This window comes from Neodiprion virginianus, chromosome 6, assembly GCF_021901495.1.
Source record: "Neodiprion virginianus isolate iyNeoVirg1 chromosome 6, iyNeoVirg1.1, whole genome shotgun sequence".
Taxonomy (NCBI): Eukaryota; Metazoa; Arthropoda; class Insecta; order Hymenoptera; family Diprionidae; genus Neodiprion; species Neodiprion virginianus.
The window spans coordinates 5924702-5943145 of record NC_060882.1 but is presented as its reverse complement, the minus strand read 5'-3'; the positions used below and the strand labels follow the sequence as shown (position 1 = coordinate 5943145).

Genomic DNA, 18444 nt, shown 5'->3' with positions numbered 1-18444 from the left:
TAATAACAATAATAATAGTAATAGTAATAATAAACATAATAATAATAGTATATAACGTATTATAATTGATCAAGTTGATGTAACGGTAATAATTTTTTTCCTTCTTTTTGTTTTTGCATCATTCGATGGGTGCATATACCATAGACACGAGTGTTTCATTTATAAACAGCGAATATAGATGAAACGCTTCGTGTCGTAGAGTACTTCTTTTCCCAATCACATTTTCGTTAATCTTTTTTTTCTCCCCTCTTCCATAATTACCTACTCCGCGATTATTTGGTCAACGATATTACGTGCTTACATCTCTTGCGTAGAGTATCCCTGTTACGTTAATAATTTCCTCTCTTTCTTCTGTTAAACAGCAACGAATATCAACTCGACACTCTAGAAACAGAGCAACTATATAATAGTTATAGTTTAACCATAATATTTCACCTGTTTTATCGTTCATGTATTATTTAGGATTTTTTTTTTTTTCGAATTCAAATTGACTATATAACGAGTCCGCGTACACTCCGCGTATATTTCTTTAATTTATAATATATCATTATCATTATTAATTTCAGTATTATCGTTACTATTATCTTTTTTTATTGTGATTATGTGTATGATTATTATTATTTATTTGTTTGTTTTAGAAACGTGGTATTATTGAGAGAACTAAAATCTGCAATGTCACATTTTCTATACGTTATACAACAATCTCGTAACGACAAATCGGTATCAGTTATAATAAAAATAGCAACAGCAACGATAAAAACTTGAACAAGAGGTATAATATAGTAACATGCACGAGTTTTCAGAGTTTACGGATTACTAATCGTGTTTCGTAATAAAATAATTACACGTCTATGCATGTTGTCGCTTAAATAACGGTGATTTAAATTATGCCCAATGTTTTAGAGAATTCGCTTCACGACAAAAAGAATAGTAATAACAACGATGATAATAATAATAATATTAATAGTAAACAAATCAATAATGATAATGCAGTATCAAAAAACAGTACAAGATATTGATAAAAACTACAAGTGTTCGATTCTACAATGAATAAATACGGTGTGACAACGAAGAGGCTAAAAATGAAAAGGTGTGCAATGTGTGACACAGGCCTAAGTGAAACCGGTTCGTATCATGATGGTTACAACGCATAACTATGTATTCCGTTACTCTATTCGATAATGCATATATATATATATACATGCACGAATGTATTATACATATGGTATCATCTATATAATATATAATAAATTTTACGTAAAACTGTAAAATTCAGTGGATCAATAGAATATCTATACATAATAGATATACGTTATCATACATATATAATATGAACGTGAAAATTTGTTCGTGTCAAGACATTGAGTATAACGGAGGCACTACAAAGGGCGGAGGGACGGAGGGAGGGTAGAGTGAAAAAGAATAATGTAATATACTTATTAAATTGTACATCGTGGTAATAATTGTGTTGAATATGAAAGAAATAGAAACTCGAGAGGTATCATAGATTACAACAGAATGCCTGTCGTCTCATCGGATAACGGTTATGCATACATATGTATGATATACAATATATATTATATATATATATATCATAGGTATGTATGCACGTAGGAGATTCTTTCACTTATATAGTTATACGTAAAGATTAGAAATAAAAATATAAAGACTAACAATATAGGTCATATTGTGTAAAGGGTTCGGACCGCAATTAATGATTGTCCATTTTATTGCTTTACAAATTACGAAACTCGCGGTCCAAACCCTCTTCGAGGAAGGCAATACTGTGTTTCAGTTTCTCGTTAATTTTTAAATATTTTTTTTTAATTTTTTTTTTTTTTATGTTCAATAATTTACGTTATACCAGTTTTATTCTTCTGGTTTATTATTTTTTGCGTTTATGTTTTTTTTTTTAAATTTTTTTTTATGCGTTTTATCCTAATTTTTTTTTCTCGCATCTTTTTCAACTATACAATAATATCTTTATGTGGACCGTAGAAGGCATTTCCGTTAAATTTCTTATTCTATATACAATTTTAATGTACTATATATTTATAATATATGTACTTGCATCGATATGTCTGTATATGCATATATGATACCTATATACTACAAGTTCCAGGAATAACGCCCATCTCTGCTCTCTCTTTCGAGCACGCTTCTGTACAATAAATAAATAAATAATATCACTATGTATTAAGTACAAAAAAATATAGACGAAATATATATGATTACAAGTGGTTGCACGGTGTATAATCGTGACACCATTTTTATGTTTAATCGATTACCGCGTCATTTGGGCAAAAATCTTTTACCATACGTACTTTGTCTCCATTTAGAACGATACGTTTTTTCGTAACAATGCCATATTCATTGACGCGTAAGCTCATTTCCGATACTTGATTTAACACATATAAAAATCAAACAGTCCCCGTGGCTCGGAACCCAAATTGTGCTTATTTTCGTAACCGCCGTTGTTTGCTGAATCATTTGTGGAACTACGAGACTCAATTCGTGTAATTGCGTCGACCTAAAACGCGGTAAAATAGCGCACAGATGGACGCGAAATCGTTTCTCGAAACGTAATATACACGTACATATATGTACAACAAATATAATGGTATACAAGTATTGTTAAATATTTTCTTGTTTAACTTTCTCTTTTTTCTTTTTTTGCTTTTTTCTCGTTTTTTCGTTTAAACAGTGCAAGGTATATGTATAAGAATAGGAGAATCGATAAAACTCAAGTCGAAATTGAATGAATTCGATGATCTACTTTACGATAATCAAGCCGATAATATATTCGGTCTCAATTTGGTATAATTTATATGTGTGAATTCATAATACAAGTTCGATTATCTCTTTGTTACGTATTATGTAACTATAAAGTGTAGGTTTGCATGTCACTCCTTTTTTTCTTCATTATCCTTGTTTTTCATTAGTGTGTTTTTTTAGTTGTCATAGGAAAATTGAGAAAATTTTTATATCAAGGAATAATTTTCGTAATAATTCGTAATAATACGATGTATAATTATGTATATGTATATTATAGGAGAAGATATACGCAGTAGCATTTGATCGCATCTAAGAATTAATTGGTGTTCTCACGTTGATCCCGTTCATTTCACAAATTTTTTTTTCATTTTTTCTTTTTTGGTACCGAACAATACATACTTATTTCATTTGTCAACAGAGTGAATATAGGTATGCTCTATATATATATTATATATATATATATAGGTTTCACCCTACGCGTTTTTGAATGTAAACTGGTGTACGGTCCGCGTATCTAAATTTGGTATATTCGTATACCGTACGAATATTAGAAACTGAAGCTGCTCCCCAGATTCGTAACACAGCCTAGCGTCGGTGTATGTATTTAAACAAACGTGTATCCGCGAATTTGTATATAGTACGTATATAATATACAATAACAGACTATATTTAGTCATGGAGCAGAGTAAAAATTGTCGAGCATAGATATTATGTAGGAAATATTATACACTTTACGTTGAATATCATTAAACGTTATATTAATAATTAATTGATTTAATTTTAATATAATTCTGTTCTCTTCGTTTCATTACTTCGATTCTTGTCGTAGTTTGAGTAAATTTTTCGAACAATTGTTAACGTGTGGGTATTTTTTTTTTCTTTTCTTTAATTTTCGGTTTTTGCTTTTTTTAAATGCTTTTACGCGTGCTTTTATATCACATGCGATCGAATAAGGTGAAAAATCTTTATATTTTTTAGCGAAAGAAAAAAAAAGATCGTCAGAATTATTGTTACTATACCTACCCTTATACTTGTGTTTTACGGGTACATATATCATATCGTTAACCGAATATTATCACACGTTTCCTTTTAACGTGCGAATAGTCTATATAATATATAATAATATTATAATGTAACTATACATAACTGATTAAATTCGCTGCAGGCTCGTTTAAGCCAGACCATAAAGCTCGGTGGGTCAAAGAACGCTTTCCATGTCCACTGTCACCAGGTGAAATTGCTCCTGACCTAGGATCAATCATTAATCGATTCAATTTCAAAGCTAGTTCTGAAGCAAGAACAAAAATCTGACGGGACGTTATTCACTCACTAAAATTGAAAACCTTTCAAAAGGTAATCAATCGAAGATGAACCGAAAATATCCTCTTTTTAAATATGGAGTTAATGTACTATCATGTGACGTTGGATGGAATGAAATGAAGTTACTAAATATGTGTCACTAGAAAGACTTGAAAATTTCCACTCACTCTCCAGGTATGCTGCCAGCTCCCGATCCTCTGCATTGAGGGCCAACTGCCGTGCCGTGTGACCGTGTCGATCTCGAACCGTAAGAGTCGCTCCTCCGGCCACCAGCATGCAGCAAACCGAGCGCCTTTTCTGCTGGGCGGCCTTGTGAAGGGCTGTTTGTCCCCTGGAACCGAGAATATCACAGTAAAAGTACACCCTCGCCAGGTAAAATTAGGTAATCATTATCCGATTTTTCGGTTCTTTTCTCTTTTTTCATCCCCAAGTGTCCCCAACGCATTTCACGTACTTGTCGTTGTCCGCCATGTTCAGGATCGTCGAAGGGGCGCAGGCGATCAGGTACCTCACTATGTCCTTGTGGCCGTGCCTCGCGGCGTGGTGCAAAGCAGTCTGTCCGTTCACGTCGATCGAGAGAAGCGAGTAACCCTTGGAGTGCAGATCCTTCAGAGCCGGCAGGTCGCCGGTTTTTGCCGCCCTCAGTATGCCGTCGCACGTCTTCTCGAGGAGACCACCGCCAAAGGTATGACTGTGCTCGTGCACCTCCGCACTCAGTCCGAACAAACGATCCCTCGAACTGAAATTCATCCCCAATTCAGCAGAATAAAGCGTTGAGCCCTTTCGGTGCTTTCAAAATGGGTATCGATTCTTTTGCCGTTTACGTCCAAGATTCAGGTGCGGACCTTTGCTCTTCTCTCTCACAAGTGTGCGCATTATACCCTGTACCCTGACGAGCTGAAAACTTTGAAAATCAATTCGTACGAGGCTTACCTGACGAAAGCAAGAGGCTGATGAGATTGGCTGGACGCCGCGGACGAGGCGTCGTTGGATTTGTTGGCGGGAGGCTTGGCGCCGTTGGACGGCGTTGTATCCGGAAGCTTGCCAGGTTCCTCGGTCCCGGCGACCGCGATCTCGGGCACCCTTCGACTCGACGCTCGTCGCTCCGGTTCCGGTTCTCGCGCCGACCGCGATTGGTCCTGCACGGGAGACGCGCGTCCCGGTGAGAGTCGCCTCTCCTCGGCCACAGTTCCGGTCCCCGGCTTGGCCGCCTCGTCGCTGAAACCGTTCCCTCGTTTCAAGACGCGGTCACGTCCCCCGGGAGACAACAGCGCGACCCCCTGCCGCGCCGGAACCTGCACCTACCTTGGTGACGGCTGAGCGACGCTGTCCGCATCCGGGTGCGGAACCGCCGCGACTCCCTCCTCCAAAACGTAAAGAGCATCAGCCGCGACGTCGGTGACGTAGTGAAGCTGCTCTTGGGCTCTGTCGATCCTGAAAAATCGCTCCGCCGTGCAAGCTGGGGGGGAGGAAAAGCACCACCGTGAATTCATGCGGGTTTCGCTTTACCGCGACATCGTCACTTACAGTCCAAAAAGCAACAGGCGTCCATCGGCAGATCTTTCGCGAGTATTCCTCGCAGGGATTCGAGGTCCAGAGTGGCGTCCAGGTCGAGGGTATCCGGCAGCCAAGAGACAGCCGACCGTTTGAGTCGCTCCTTGTCCGAGTGGTACGCCTCGTAGTCGGACATTTTGATCTTCATAACGGGCAGCTTTAGCCGCTCCAGTTTCGCTCCGACGTTCTGCTGCGGTTTTCCTGTGTTTCTTCGCTTCGCGAGCATCGTCGCTTGGTTGAGCAGCGATAGCGAGATCGTCGACGGTAGCAAGCGGCACGCCTCACCATCCACCTATCGAGTTAGACACGCGGTCAAAGAATGTGAGAAAAATGATCATCGCAGTGTCGTCAGCCTCTCGAGACTAAATTATCCACCGAGGATCGTAAAATTATGGTACTTTTATGGTACGTGTATAGGACCTCCCTCAGGACCGTATATATGAACGAGAGTTGAACTGTAACCGATAATTTTACCATCTCATGTCACCGTTAAGAGAACACTAAGAAAGCTCATTTTCTAAATTTAAATTGCTACGGGGGATTATGGTGATTAGTCTGAAGTTTATTTAGCAATTAACGTTAAACCGTATAATTTCTGTAAATGCTTTTAGTCTCACAGTCTAATTGTGTATAAGTTAATTTGTAATACCCTTTTACAAGAAAATTTTAAGGATAGAAGTAGGTCAAGCTACAGTAACAATACGGTATTTAATTCGATAATTTTATCAGTCCAGAATTTTACGGTATTGTACAATCTACGGCAGTGAATTTATTCCAAATGTGTGGAATACGGTACAAATTAGGTAAAAATCTAAGAAATGTAATATTATGGTATAGATTTGTGAGTCATGGTACACGCGTTATGGTACATGGGAATAGACGGCAAATTATGTTACGTTTCCATAATTACGGTATGGGCTGGCAACACTGACAGTCGAGCAAGCAAATGTCACTGTACCTGCATCGGGATCGTCCTCGTCGTTACCAACTTCGCCTTGCTGCACTGGGCTATGCAGGTTCCATGACCGCCTGCCTGCAGCAAGGGAAGCTGATAAGTCGTCAGCCCCACGACCTCGATCAGCCCGTCATCGGTAGCCGGTTCGCCAGTCACTCCCGAGCCACCCCCGCTGCTTCCACCACCCCCCGCAGCCCAGGGGTGAGTTCCTCCTCCGTAGGATCCGATGTTGAGAAATACTATAGCGTGGACTCGGTGCTCCTTCAGCTTTGGAGTCAAGTCCTGCCCGTCGCATTCCAGGGTAACAAACTCCGAGAGGTCCTTCCACTTTCGGCGGACAAGATCCTTGCCGCCCATTTGTCCGTAGAACATTTTGTTCCTGAGCCGGGAGTTGAACTTTTCCGGGTGAGCCTCTGCGACGAAAAAATTGAGTATTTAGAAATCTTGTAACGTCGATTGTGAAATCAGGATTTCTCACCTCTTGCCTCGTGAAATTCTAGGGCGATGTGAGCGTCGACGCCGAGGGAAAAATAGTTGTTGACCACGTTCAAGGGAAGGTTCTCCTTCCCTTTACCAGCCTCGTCGTCGTTCGGAGCGTCGGTGTTCCTCTCAACGGTCAGTTGCCATCGATCTAGAAGCGTAGTGTCGCTGTCCCCGATGTTCGAGAGTATCTTGGCTATGGGCTCGTCGGTGTATCCGCCGCCCCAGCCGAGGGCCCGAGCAAGGTCGTTTCCCGTACCGAGAGGAAGGACGCCAACCGCAGGCGGCGGCGATGCCCCGATTTGATCGAGAATGGAGAGGACCCAGCCGACGGTACCGTCGCCACCGCAAGCCAGAACCCTGAGGTTCGGGACTTTTTTGAAGAGCTCCAATCTGCGGGGACAGGAAGGAGGTCAAGGTTGTCGCACACTGATCACGGATAAGCGGCGGAATAAGCTTGTAACGAGGAGTAAATCTCACCCCATTTTCGGACCGCCTTGTGTGAGGTCAAAGACCTGACGCGGATTGAGGAGCCACTGAAACTTCTGAAGGAGTTTCGCGCCTTGATTGCCGCCTGATTTGGGGTTGATGAACACCAAGACGGGCCTGACGCTGGCCGTCGGTATGGGCTTGACGACCCAGAGTCTGGTCTGCTCCTTATCTTTGTCCTTGTCCTTCTTCTTTCGGGTGGAGGCGGTGCCGGCCAAACAGCCGCCGCCACCCGAGCCGGACTTTTTCTTCTGGGGCGACTTACGGAGGCTGCTTTTGAAGCTCCCTTTACGCGGAAGCTTTACTATCCACGAGGGAGGAACTATCACCGAAGCGTGACGGCCCAGGTCGCAGTTTTCGCCGATCTTCTGGACGTTGAAGCATGCCTCCTTGTTGTGGTAAGCCGTCTTGCACCAGCTGCAGCTCAGCGCTACTATCTCCTTTGAACTGAAACTGAGCTTGGACTGGAACGATTTACCACAGTTGGCGCATTTACCCTTCTGCGATCTTCTGTGCACCCAGTGATGGTGCGTCGATGTCTGCTCCCGGTACTGCCGCACTCCAACGTCCCGGAAACTAGGCTTGCAGGCAAACCCGAGTCCCGTAGCGCAGCAGGCGTGAGCCACTACTCGACACGCTGCGCACTTCAGCCTCGGACCGTGTTTCTGAAACAGGGAAGTTTAATGTTTGCCCACCCTTCCTTGGACCGCTTTTAAAAGTGATTTATGTACTGGTTACAGGACTCACGGAACAGTCAGTGACGTAGCAAAAGTCCCCGGAAGCAGCGGTTGGGACCCAGAGATGTTCCCCGTTGATCGCGCTCGGTCCCCAGTCTGGCGTCGATCGGGGTTCTCTTTGTTGGCCAGCACTCGACCCACCATCTGCTCCCTCTCTCCCTCTGAAATAAACATGTAGTGATATTTAGCTGGACAGGAATGCACGCTACGCGATCAAGCGCTCTTCAGCTCCCGCTTACGGGTCTAAGGTAATCATATAAACGCTACTGCAGGCATGGGGACACACTACAGGCATACGATCGGGTATTGTGTGGTCAAAAAGACGATTCCACATCCCCCCCCCGTCTCCCTTCTATTTCAGGATTATCCTGTGCCCGAGACAAACGGGGAGTTCGCAGTAAGGCTCCCTTTCAGATCCCTTCGCCGTGGCGACGGACAAACCTACCCTCGCAACTGACGAGACTCGTTGGATGGTAGGAGGGTGGTGTATCTGGTCTGAGCGTCGGTGGGAAGGACGATGTCGACGCTTTTCGATCGCAAGCTCTGCTGAGGAACGGCAAGGAGGCCCTGCTGGTTCTCTCCGGTCTTCTCGGAGGCCTTGCTGCCGTTGAAGCAGGAGTCGACGGAGGCTGCACGGTCTCTCTTAAGCTCTGGAACGGTGAGGAAAATGTCCCTGACGACGAGTCGTCCGCCTCTCAGTCCAGTCCGTTCCTCGGACTCGACGTCGGTCGCGGATGGATCGGAGCTGCCGTCGCCCTCGTCGTCTTCGGGGTCCTTGATGCTAAGGGTGGAGGTGAGGTCGGCGGGAAACGAGGTAAGCGCTTCCTGTCTCGAGAGTTTGGGCGAGGCGACCGACCTCCGTCTCGTCGAGGGATAAGAGGAGTCCGTGCTCGTCAGGGTGACCAGAATCTCGGGGCTGTTCTCGCGGTCCGTTCTCTCCTGGGAGTCCTGCTGCGAACAGGAACTCCCCGAGGATCGTTCGCGGTACCTGAGCGCGTCTTCTTCCGCGTCCTGCAAGTCATCGGCGTCGGCGTCTTCGTCGTCCTCGTCCTCGTTCTCCTCCCTCTCGTCGTCCTCCTCCTCGTCCTCACCATCCTCGGTGCTCCCGACCCTCGCGTCGAGGATAGTCCTGGCTGCGAATATCGCGGAGGGTGATTCCGCGGCCTCGTTCTTCCTGGCCTGCCGCCGCTCGTACTCCTCGACGCAGGCGCAGTGGTAGCATCCGGATGCCTGGAGAATCGGCGGCGGCGAAGGATTCCCCGTGCTTCTCTTGTCGATGCCGCAAGCATCGAAGCTCTTCGAACGCTGGTTGCTCCGCAGCTGGGGTACGCGGAGGGTCGTCAGTCTCCTGACGGCCGACTCGTGGTGGGAGTAACGGCTCGGGGCGGCGATCGCGGCGGAGCTGCTGGCGGCGGAGGTGAAGGCGGATGATGCCGACCGGAACGAGGGTTGCTGGGGGTTGCACGAAGCCGCCGCGGCCCGATCGGCGGGGCTTTGTTCTCTCGCCCGCGCCCCGTCCTGCCGCTTCGCCTCGAGCTGTATCTCGTCGAAGGAGGCGGACCTCACCTGCTTCGGCACCTCTAGACTCGACTGTGACTTCATCTCGGCGCCCGTCGGCGTTCGCGACCGCTTGAACGTCGAGCGCAGCCGCTGCATCGCTCGCCCGCACCTCGCCGGCTGCCTTCAGCTACCTCCCCCTGGGGATACCAGCCTCGGCCTCCTCCTCCGCCCCCGCGTTGCTCCGTCTCGCCGTCGCCGCTACCTCATCCCCGTGGCCTGCAGCGACGACGTCGCGGCCCATCGTACAGTGTCACCGTAATAATTGTATATCCTCCACCTGAGTTCTCTCTCTCTTTCCAGGCTCTTTCTCTTGCCCCGAACCCCGACCGTTACCCCACTAATTACTTCCTCGCAAACGGCTCCGGGCCCCGACTTCTCCTCGTATCTCCCTGCCAGCTCAACGCTTGCAGTTGTCGCACCTCGGTTCTCTCCCTAGTCGTCTCCGAGGCTCGCGCGTGCCTTTGACGGATCACTCGACGACGCGAGGCTCGTGACGGCGTCGGCTCGTTGGCCTGGGCTCTGGCATCGATCCGACACCCTCCCCCGCCCTGCCGCCGCCCCCTGCCGCCTACGGTGCCGCGGGGTCGAGTCGCCTCTACACCGCGCAGCGCCCTCCCCACCGTCCCTTCGCTTCCCTTCCCCTCCCTTTACTTCTCGCACTTTCGCTCCTCCAGCACCACGGTTCCCGTATTCGTCACCACCTGAACGTCCCGCAGCGTCTACTAGACACCCACGAAACTGCACGTTGACCACTGGATCCTGCCTGCATGCGGCATCGACGGGACCATTAGTATTTTACGCTCTTTTATGTATATATATATATATACATATATCTCGTTCTCTCGCTCTCCCTCTCGCACGTACGCACGTACGTGTAATATCTTGTATTAATCTCTCTTTATGTTTTGATCCGCACGCGTTTTACTCTCGCGCCTCGCGAGCCGACGCGTTCTATGATTATAACTCGCGGGCCGAGGAGGAGAGGGGAAGCTGGCGACGACGCGCGCCGCGACGTGCTATTTAGAATTCGATTTCACTGTTATATGTATACTCGCGCGTTTCCCGGCTTCTCCAGGTAGGCGAATAACCCGCGCTCCGCAGACCAGGGGACTCTGATGGAGTCAGGTCACCGCCATCGTAACCGACGGTATGGAAAACGGAGCACCACCTCTCCTTTGCCACACTGCGCCGTCCTCCTCCCTCGTTTTTCTTACTCGCTAGCAAGTCACTCGTTCGTACGCTCGCCCGCTTGCTTATTATTCCCCGTAGCGCAAGTCGGGTCGGTTCGCTCGCTACCTGGCACCCGTCGTCCGCCGCCCCCCGAGACGCCGCCGCTCTCCGAAAGCTTTATTGCGACTAGCGCGCCAACTCGGTTTCAAGATTCTCTATTGCGCGCACCCAGAAACGCGCTGATCGCGGCGCGTCTCGGGGATGAAAGCATCCTCTGGGTGCTGGATGTTTTTTTATTTTTTTTTTTTTATTTTTTTTTTTATTTCCTCTCGCATTCCTTTATTCAAGAGCCTCTTTCGCGGCTATTCATTATGGATCCTCTTTTCATTCCCCCGCCTGCAATCGTCTGCGATCTATAACCCCTTGACCCCGAATGCAACGGGCTCGCAATTCACATAGCGTGGTTTCGTTAAGCTGACGTGGGTGGGTATATGCCAACCTTTCCTGTTCCTCGATACTAGCTTTCAAGCGAAGCTGCTCTCGTAACCCATCCTCGAAATGCACACGGTGTCCTAGCCCGGGTGCCAATCCGAGTAACCTACAATGCAGATTATAATAGTGCATACGCGAATACGTAAGCCTGAGGTACGAGAAAGAAATTATTTAAATTATATACATATTGCAGGCAAAACCATATAGCCACGAGTAGCAGGTTCATGTAGTATTTACACGGTTGTTTCCTCTTAAATGGACCCGCTTTCATACGGTCCCTCGGTGCGTAGACACACGTGAAAGATCGCGTTCTTCGATTCGATGGCATTTTATATCCGATATTGGCGGTGTGAATAGGATGGCAATCAATTTCTTCAATGCACCACACGTTAGAGAATGTTTATTTATCTTATTTTTTTCACTAAAGTTCTATAATTTAATGCATTTTCGAATGAGCAGTAACGTTTTATTCGCGTTAGTATACTATACTAACAATAAAAAGTTAGCGGAATGAAATATTATTATAGTATCCGAATCAGAGGCTCGAACATTTTCATCTCGCGAAATTTTCAGAATATATCAATCAAAACCTAGCCCCCACGTAAAAGTATTCAAATTTCAGTTGTGATTTCAAGGAAAAACAGAGCAGCGACCACCGCGATTTTCCATATGCATTAAACAAATAATCTCATTAAAAACATGAACCTGAGGTGCGAATAAATTACCTTCTACGAAGCTTACAAGAAAAACCAGTTTGGTTGCCTCCTTCGAATTCGTTGCAACTCAAGTATGTTGTAGACCATTAAAAACTAAAAGACAGATATTTTCTTTTTATCGGTGGATAAATGCTTTGAAGAGGTTAAAACAACCCTCAAAGGTGGGCACCCAATGGGGTGATTTCTTGATGCGCTTGTTGTATTCGAATTCAAATCAATGCCTAAATGTTTCATTCGTAAATAGAAACCCATCAAACACATCGCGCGCATCTGTCCGAAACTGAGAAACCACCCCATTGGAAGCCCATCTTTGGGAGTCGTTTTCACCCCTTTAAACCATCATGTCGCCGCTAAAAAGAAGAACGCGTCCTTTAGTTTTCAATGTTCTACAACATACACGAGCCTCAACGAAATCGGAGGGGCATATCGAACTGACGTTCCTTGTCAGACTTTCTGAGAGAACATATATATTTACTCAGAGATTGTCTATGGAAACATCGAAAACAATTATCGAAATATTTTCAACTCATACTTTATCAATACACTGCACACAAAACAAGAAGCTCAAAAAAATTGTCAACAGCTATAGTCCAAAAAATAGTCGCGATCTGTATCACGGTGCATGGTATCGAAAACAGGTGGGATAAAAAATCAAACTGGATTTTCGAAATTTAATTTTTATTATCTTTCAAACGCCCTACGGGTGTCAGAAATCCTGCAGGCTGGCTGCTGGGCCGTAGAAGCAAGCAGGTATGACCCACCTCTGCGTCACCTTGCTTTAAGGTCTACCGACCGTAGCCCCGAGAGAATTGGAGCCCGTCATACCAGCAGTGAGTCGTTGGTTCGGTGAGTAGGTACATTATATGCAAACTGCTCAGCGGCGTTAGACAGACGGGTGAGATAAATAATACAAATGGTTAGATGGAGAGTGCAAAGAGGGAAAGAGACGGAGAGATAGAAAGAGAGAGAGAGAGAGAGAGAGAGAGAGAGAGAGAGAGAGAGAGAGACAGAAAATGGAACGAAGCAGAATAGAGTGGAACACAATAAACCATTCACTGTGTCCTGGGACGCGGAGATGACTCCCGCGCCGATTATAACAATGCGGAGGAGCAAGTTGAAAGGGCATTCAATCCAGCAGTTCAAAGACAGAAGCGAATAGAGACGGAGAATGGAAGCGTGAAAGAGGAGATGAGGATGCAGATGTGTCTGGCATTCAGACGTTAACGTATTCTCCGGACTCACGTTTTCCGAACGCTGTTGATCGGCGCTTGCCTCTCGAGCACTTCGCACCCCGACAGAGATTGCGGCCAGTCCAGGGCGGGGACCATGTCCGCTTTGTGATCCTGACGCTGAGGATCGCGACCGGCTCGAGGGAAAAGTCTACGTCGTCGAGCAGGTGCGGGAGGCCGATCGAGATTAGCGACGTAATCGAGCCAGGAAGAGGGCGGAATTATCATCTGGTCGATGTGAGGCGAAAAGACGAGTGCGGTGGAAGGTCTTTGATTCACTTTCGAGGTGGGTAGAGGTGTTTCACTTGCGCGGATGAAGACTAGTCGAGGAGATCGATTCGGATCGACGATCGACGGGAGAGCGATTTTTCCGCCGATTCGATCGGAACGACGACTGACCCGCGATACTAACTTGCCAAACTTTTACCTGCGGACTGTTACATCGCGCAAGGTTTCGACTGTAGGCAGATCAAGGAAAACCAGGTGAGGTGGACGAGAGGTGGGAGGCACTCCGGGTGCACGAGGCTTGCCCATCGTCACGCGCCACTACTGTCTATCACCATTTCGTTGAGAATAGTATTGCCGTTCTGTTGCAGGATGTAGACGGTGAAGTCACCGTCCGCGTAGAGGAGGACTTTTGTCGCGCGAAAAGTGCCGTCGAGTTTGACGCCGAATTTCACATTACACCGTCGACGAACAGTCCTTGAGTGATACATCGGCAACGGTATGACATTTTCATAAATTGTAAATGATCTTGATCTGGAAATTTTCGGTGCATCAGCGAACCGGTTTCGGTTCAACTTCCATTCCATCGCGGATGTTTCGTCATTTCTGTACCAGTCTGACGATTCGAGTAGTTGGTTTAATGTCAAGATTGGACGAATGGTACGTTCGCGGAAGATTCTAGGCAAAATTTTTGTACTCTCATCTTCGCTCGATCTGAATAATTTTTCACGCCATTGCGTACGTCCTTCGTCTCTGATCTTCGTGCATCACCTATCGTGAAAATGTCAGGAGTTCAGTACGATCGTTGTGTCGTTTTGCCTGTCTCAGATCGTAAAATATTTATGAATTAATCGTGCTGGCCAGTAGCAGAGCGTCTCAACGTCAAGGCTGAACAAACTCGCAGGTATATTATCGAAACTCACTGCAATGTACAGTTTGCGGATAAATTCAAACCGCGTTAACGCGGTGTGGGTGTACCGCGATATTCATGCCCGCGTATACGCGAACAAAATTTTTCCTTGAGTAGGTAAATTGGAACAGTTTTATTATCAACGTTCGTTAATATCAGCTCGACAAGAGCTCGACTTCCTCTTTGAATCGTGCTACGCGGTTATACAAATAATTTCACCGTGAAAAAGACTCGACGTGCAACCATTTGAGCACAATTTTAACGCTTTACTCGGACCCGCATTGCATTGAAACTCGCGGCATCCTCTCCCTCCGTCCATTTCTTCAACTTAACGAATTCCATGACGCACGAACCGGGTTCAAAGACTGGCTGACTCCCGGTACAGGTCTAAAACCGGTTAGTCCGACATTGTGCCGGGTAGCGCGACTCGAATCGGTAACAATATAACACAAAATTTACACCTAAGTGCGCACACGGCGATCACTTGTCAGATCTCGAAGATGCGATGAAAAGTACGTATTCCTCGGTCGTAATTGGAATTTGGCATTAACAGGGTTCTTCTATCTGTGCTATATGTATTATACCATCTACAAGGTCATCTTTATTATCATACACGCTATAATGCAGTCACTACATAACTAGGTACTTAGATACTTCTACAAAAGCACTTCGAAGCGTTGTACTCTTATATAACTTTGCCGAAGGGCATATAGATCAGCGGAGATGAGACCGCTCGATCACTCCGATAATGTCTCACCCGTCGTCCTGCGTGTCCTCGTCCTTCGGGGACGATTGTTCGGTGTCCTCCTCGGACATATCCGCAACCGTAGTCGGTGTCGCTGGCACTAGTGGTACACCGCAGTGGGGAAGTTACTCTTTACGGTTAAATCGTGTCCGAGTCTATTCAGGAAAATTGAACTTCGGGAAATGGTGGTAATCTCCCTTTTCGCAAGAGGATGGATAACGAATCGGCGGAAGTGACGGGGAGCCAAGAAGATATCGCTGCCCGTTAGCGAAACGGCACCACGCGCGGATGACCAAGGTCCGTTGGCGTGATGAAGCGACTGGAGGTTGACGAGGAGGATCCGGAGGGCCGGTCGGCTACACCTACGGCTTCCGAAGTCCTACGATTCCCCGCTTCGTTCTACTTTGTTTAATACGCTGATTCTATTAGCCTGCAGGGTACCGCCCCGCATTCCTCCGGGAGCCTCAAGATATTAGGAGGAATGAGACTACGCGCCTGACCTTGCCTAATCCACTGGCCCAACAATTAGCTGGCTATTCCAAATTAAATAAGCGAGCGACGTGCGCCGCTGTCATCCAGCCGTTCTCCAGGTCCCCTTGGCATCGGTTATTATCACCCCGTGATCTTGGCCTTCAAGTTTGGAAGACGGGACGACGTTCACCTAGACATTGACGTAGCTCGGAATCTAGCTCGTTGCGACACGGATTGCTGTCCACGTCTCTTCGTGCATGACATGGCCGACTGTCGCTTGGGTATAGGAACCAGGATCCACCTTCGCTCGACAATCGCCATCACTGTTATCCGGACAACCGCGCGTGAGTTGATGGTTCACTTTCCATCTCCGTAATACGTACAACACACTACGCTCACACGTCGAAGTACAATCCGATTTATGTACTTCTTCTTCACGTTGAAACGTCTATATTTATTCCACGACAGGTGTTCCTCAAGGTTACTAATATTGCCTTCGTCTAGCAAACACGTGCTTTGCCAGGCATGTGCTGACGCTGTCTATTATGTATATCGTTTTGATTCGTCATTGAGAATAAATTTTTGACAACACTTTTTATTTCTTCCTACATACAACATCTCGATACCCAGATTACGCGTTGCGTCATTCGCGCCGGTTGAACTTTGATTTTTATTCAAATCTCAGGTGTTCTTGCTTTGTTTAAATTAGATAATATTCGCGAAACGCTCATCCTCGGAAATGAAAATTATATTTAGAGAGAGAGAGAGAGAGAGAGAGAGAAAAAATTCGTGACGTTATTTAGATTCAAGCATCGGCTTATAGTGGAAGCCGCGGCTTGTGCGTCCCTCGGATTTATTTGCGGCAGGTAAATGGTCGCAGTTGTTTAGAATAGAATTTTATCTTACGACGAATAAAATATTATTAAGCTTATCTCTATTCGTCGTCCAGAATAAGCACTTGTTACGTGCTGCTACGCCTGTAGCGATGTATTATTAGTTGACCAAGGAAAAAAAAAAATAATTAATTTTCCGTATTCCTTGAGCGGAAAAATTCGTTCAACTCACGATCAGATTCCAACGTTCGGACCGCTATACAATTCCGAGGAAGAATACAACTGCCTTTCCTCGTTGAGAGTCGTCCACTCGGTGAAATTAAATTCTTTGCTTCCCAGTCACGTAACACGCTATACCTATGCATGCGTACAAAATATTGTGAGCAAGTTTCGGTTGCTTTTCTTAGAATTTTTTACAGTCCAGGAAAAACATGATAATATCAGTTGTTTTACTGTCACGAAACGGCGCATACGAAATGAGGAATAACAGATGCTGTCGGGTTAAAAATGGTTGGTGACGAAACTGGCAATTTCGCAGTAGTATAATATACAACGTAGGTACATGCATTTCCGTATACCAGATTAAAATTACAAAGTCCCCGAGCGTCGTTGCAATTTCCAAGGAATAACAGCTCACAAACTCGTGTACGACAGGAACGATGACGATACGTTGAGACGAACGATAACGCATGCGGTTGAAAAAACTTATCTACGCAGCCGTAGCACAGCTGGAGAAAAATTGCGTTGGGTGTGCAGGATCGGACAGAAATGGGAACCCCTTGCAATGCAACTGTACAAATATCGTAATCTTGTATTATACGGTTATACAAGAAGTATGACACAGGTTCCCACCTACACGCGTCGGGTCTCCGCCTATAACGGTGATCTCGCCTCGCCTTGTGTCGTTCCTGGGCGATTAACGAAAAAATAGGTATAAGATACAAGGTGCCCTTCTGCAGGAAGCGTGCTCATCTTTGGCGTGCAGAGCACGTCACGGGTCCGTGAAAATAGCCCGAAACGAGGCAGCGATATCTGGAGGAGAGCGGAAGTCGCTACGGCGGCCTTATCGCGCCGGAAATCCGCTCTTCGGCTGCCGTTTGCACCTCGAGGTATAAATCGCGGAGGGCACTCCCGTATCGTAGCTGACTTACCGCATGGACGGCTTTCCGCCAGTGGAACGAAGCCTCCTCACGTCTACGAGTCAGCTCCGCATCCTCCCGCTTCCTGATCTCCTCCTGCTGCAGGTGTGACGGGGGCTCCTCTTCCTCGCCTGGGGGAGACGAAGCCGTTGATCTTGATCGGCCGCAGCTCCGGCCATGACACTCGCGATAGTCAAGGTCGACAAGATTCGCTCTTTCGCCCGGTTCCACTAATTCGAGCCTGCAGCTACGGCTCTCGATCGGAGTTGCGTCGCGACGCGTTGCAGCTCGACGCTTATTCACCGTTACATTACCCACTCCGTTAGGTAGGCACCTAAAGCGATTCTTTGAGTTCTATGTACCGCCGATTATCGCCTCGCGCGAAATACGCGACTCCACCGACCTACCGCCTTCCTCCGACTTCTCTCGCTCTCTCTAAGCCCCCCTCCACCCCCTCCCCCCTCCCCGCCCCTCCCCCCTTCTCCCCTCCCTTAGAACCGGGGCCCAAAATGACGCGAAGTTGGGTCTAACATGGGACCGAAAACTCGCGTGGCGCGTGTAATGCCGAGGCTACCGCCTGCCGCAACTGCAGTCGGCGGCTACACTCCAATGCTCACTCGTCGTGGCGACACTATTTCTCTCTC

The 18444-nt window shown here is 46.7% G+C and overlaps 2 protein-coding genes across 4 annotated transcripts; both read right to left on the bottom strand.

The window, feature by feature from the left end:
- Positions 1-242: 242 nt before the first annotated feature.
- On the bottom strand, positions 243-9912 carry LOC124307262 (eye-specific diacylglycerol kinase). Its single transcript, XM_046768780.1, has 11 exons — positions 8756-9912; positions 8321-8471; positions 7565-8238; positions 7083-7477; positions 6608-7017; positions 5623-5941; positions 5401-5554; positions 5029-5313; positions 4550-4834; positions 4263-4426; positions 243-4023 (listed from the first exon to the last, which is right to left on the bottom strand). Exons 1-11 carry the CDS (start codon positions 9910-9912, stop codon positions 3974-3976), a joined length of 4044 nt encoding a protein of 1347 aa, XP_046624736.1. The 3' UTR covers positions 243-3973.
- A 60-nt stretch (positions 9913-9972) lies between these two features.
- Positions 9973-13705, bottom strand: LOC124307864 (uncharacterized). Of its 3 annotated transcripts, XR_006908877.1 has the most exons (3): positions 13491-13624; positions 12950-13118; positions 11540-11638 (listed from the first exon to the last, which is right to left on the bottom strand). XR_006908877.1 is itself a non-coding variant. In XM_046770017.1 (2 exons), exons 1-2 carry the CDS (start codon positions 13703-13705, stop codon positions 10303-10305), a joined length of 546 nt encoding a protein of 181 aa, XP_046625973.1. In that variant the 3' UTR covers positions 9973-10302. The 3 variants fall into 3 exon arrangements, 1 of the variants encoding a protein (XP_046625973.1); XM_046770017.1 differs by lacking the exons at positions 11540-11638; positions 12950-13118 and adding an exon at positions 9973-10633 and having other exon boundaries at positions 13491-13705; XR_006908876.1 differs by lacking the exon at positions 11540-11638 and having other exon boundaries at positions 12519-13118.
- Positions 13706-18444: the final 4739 nt, after the last annotated feature.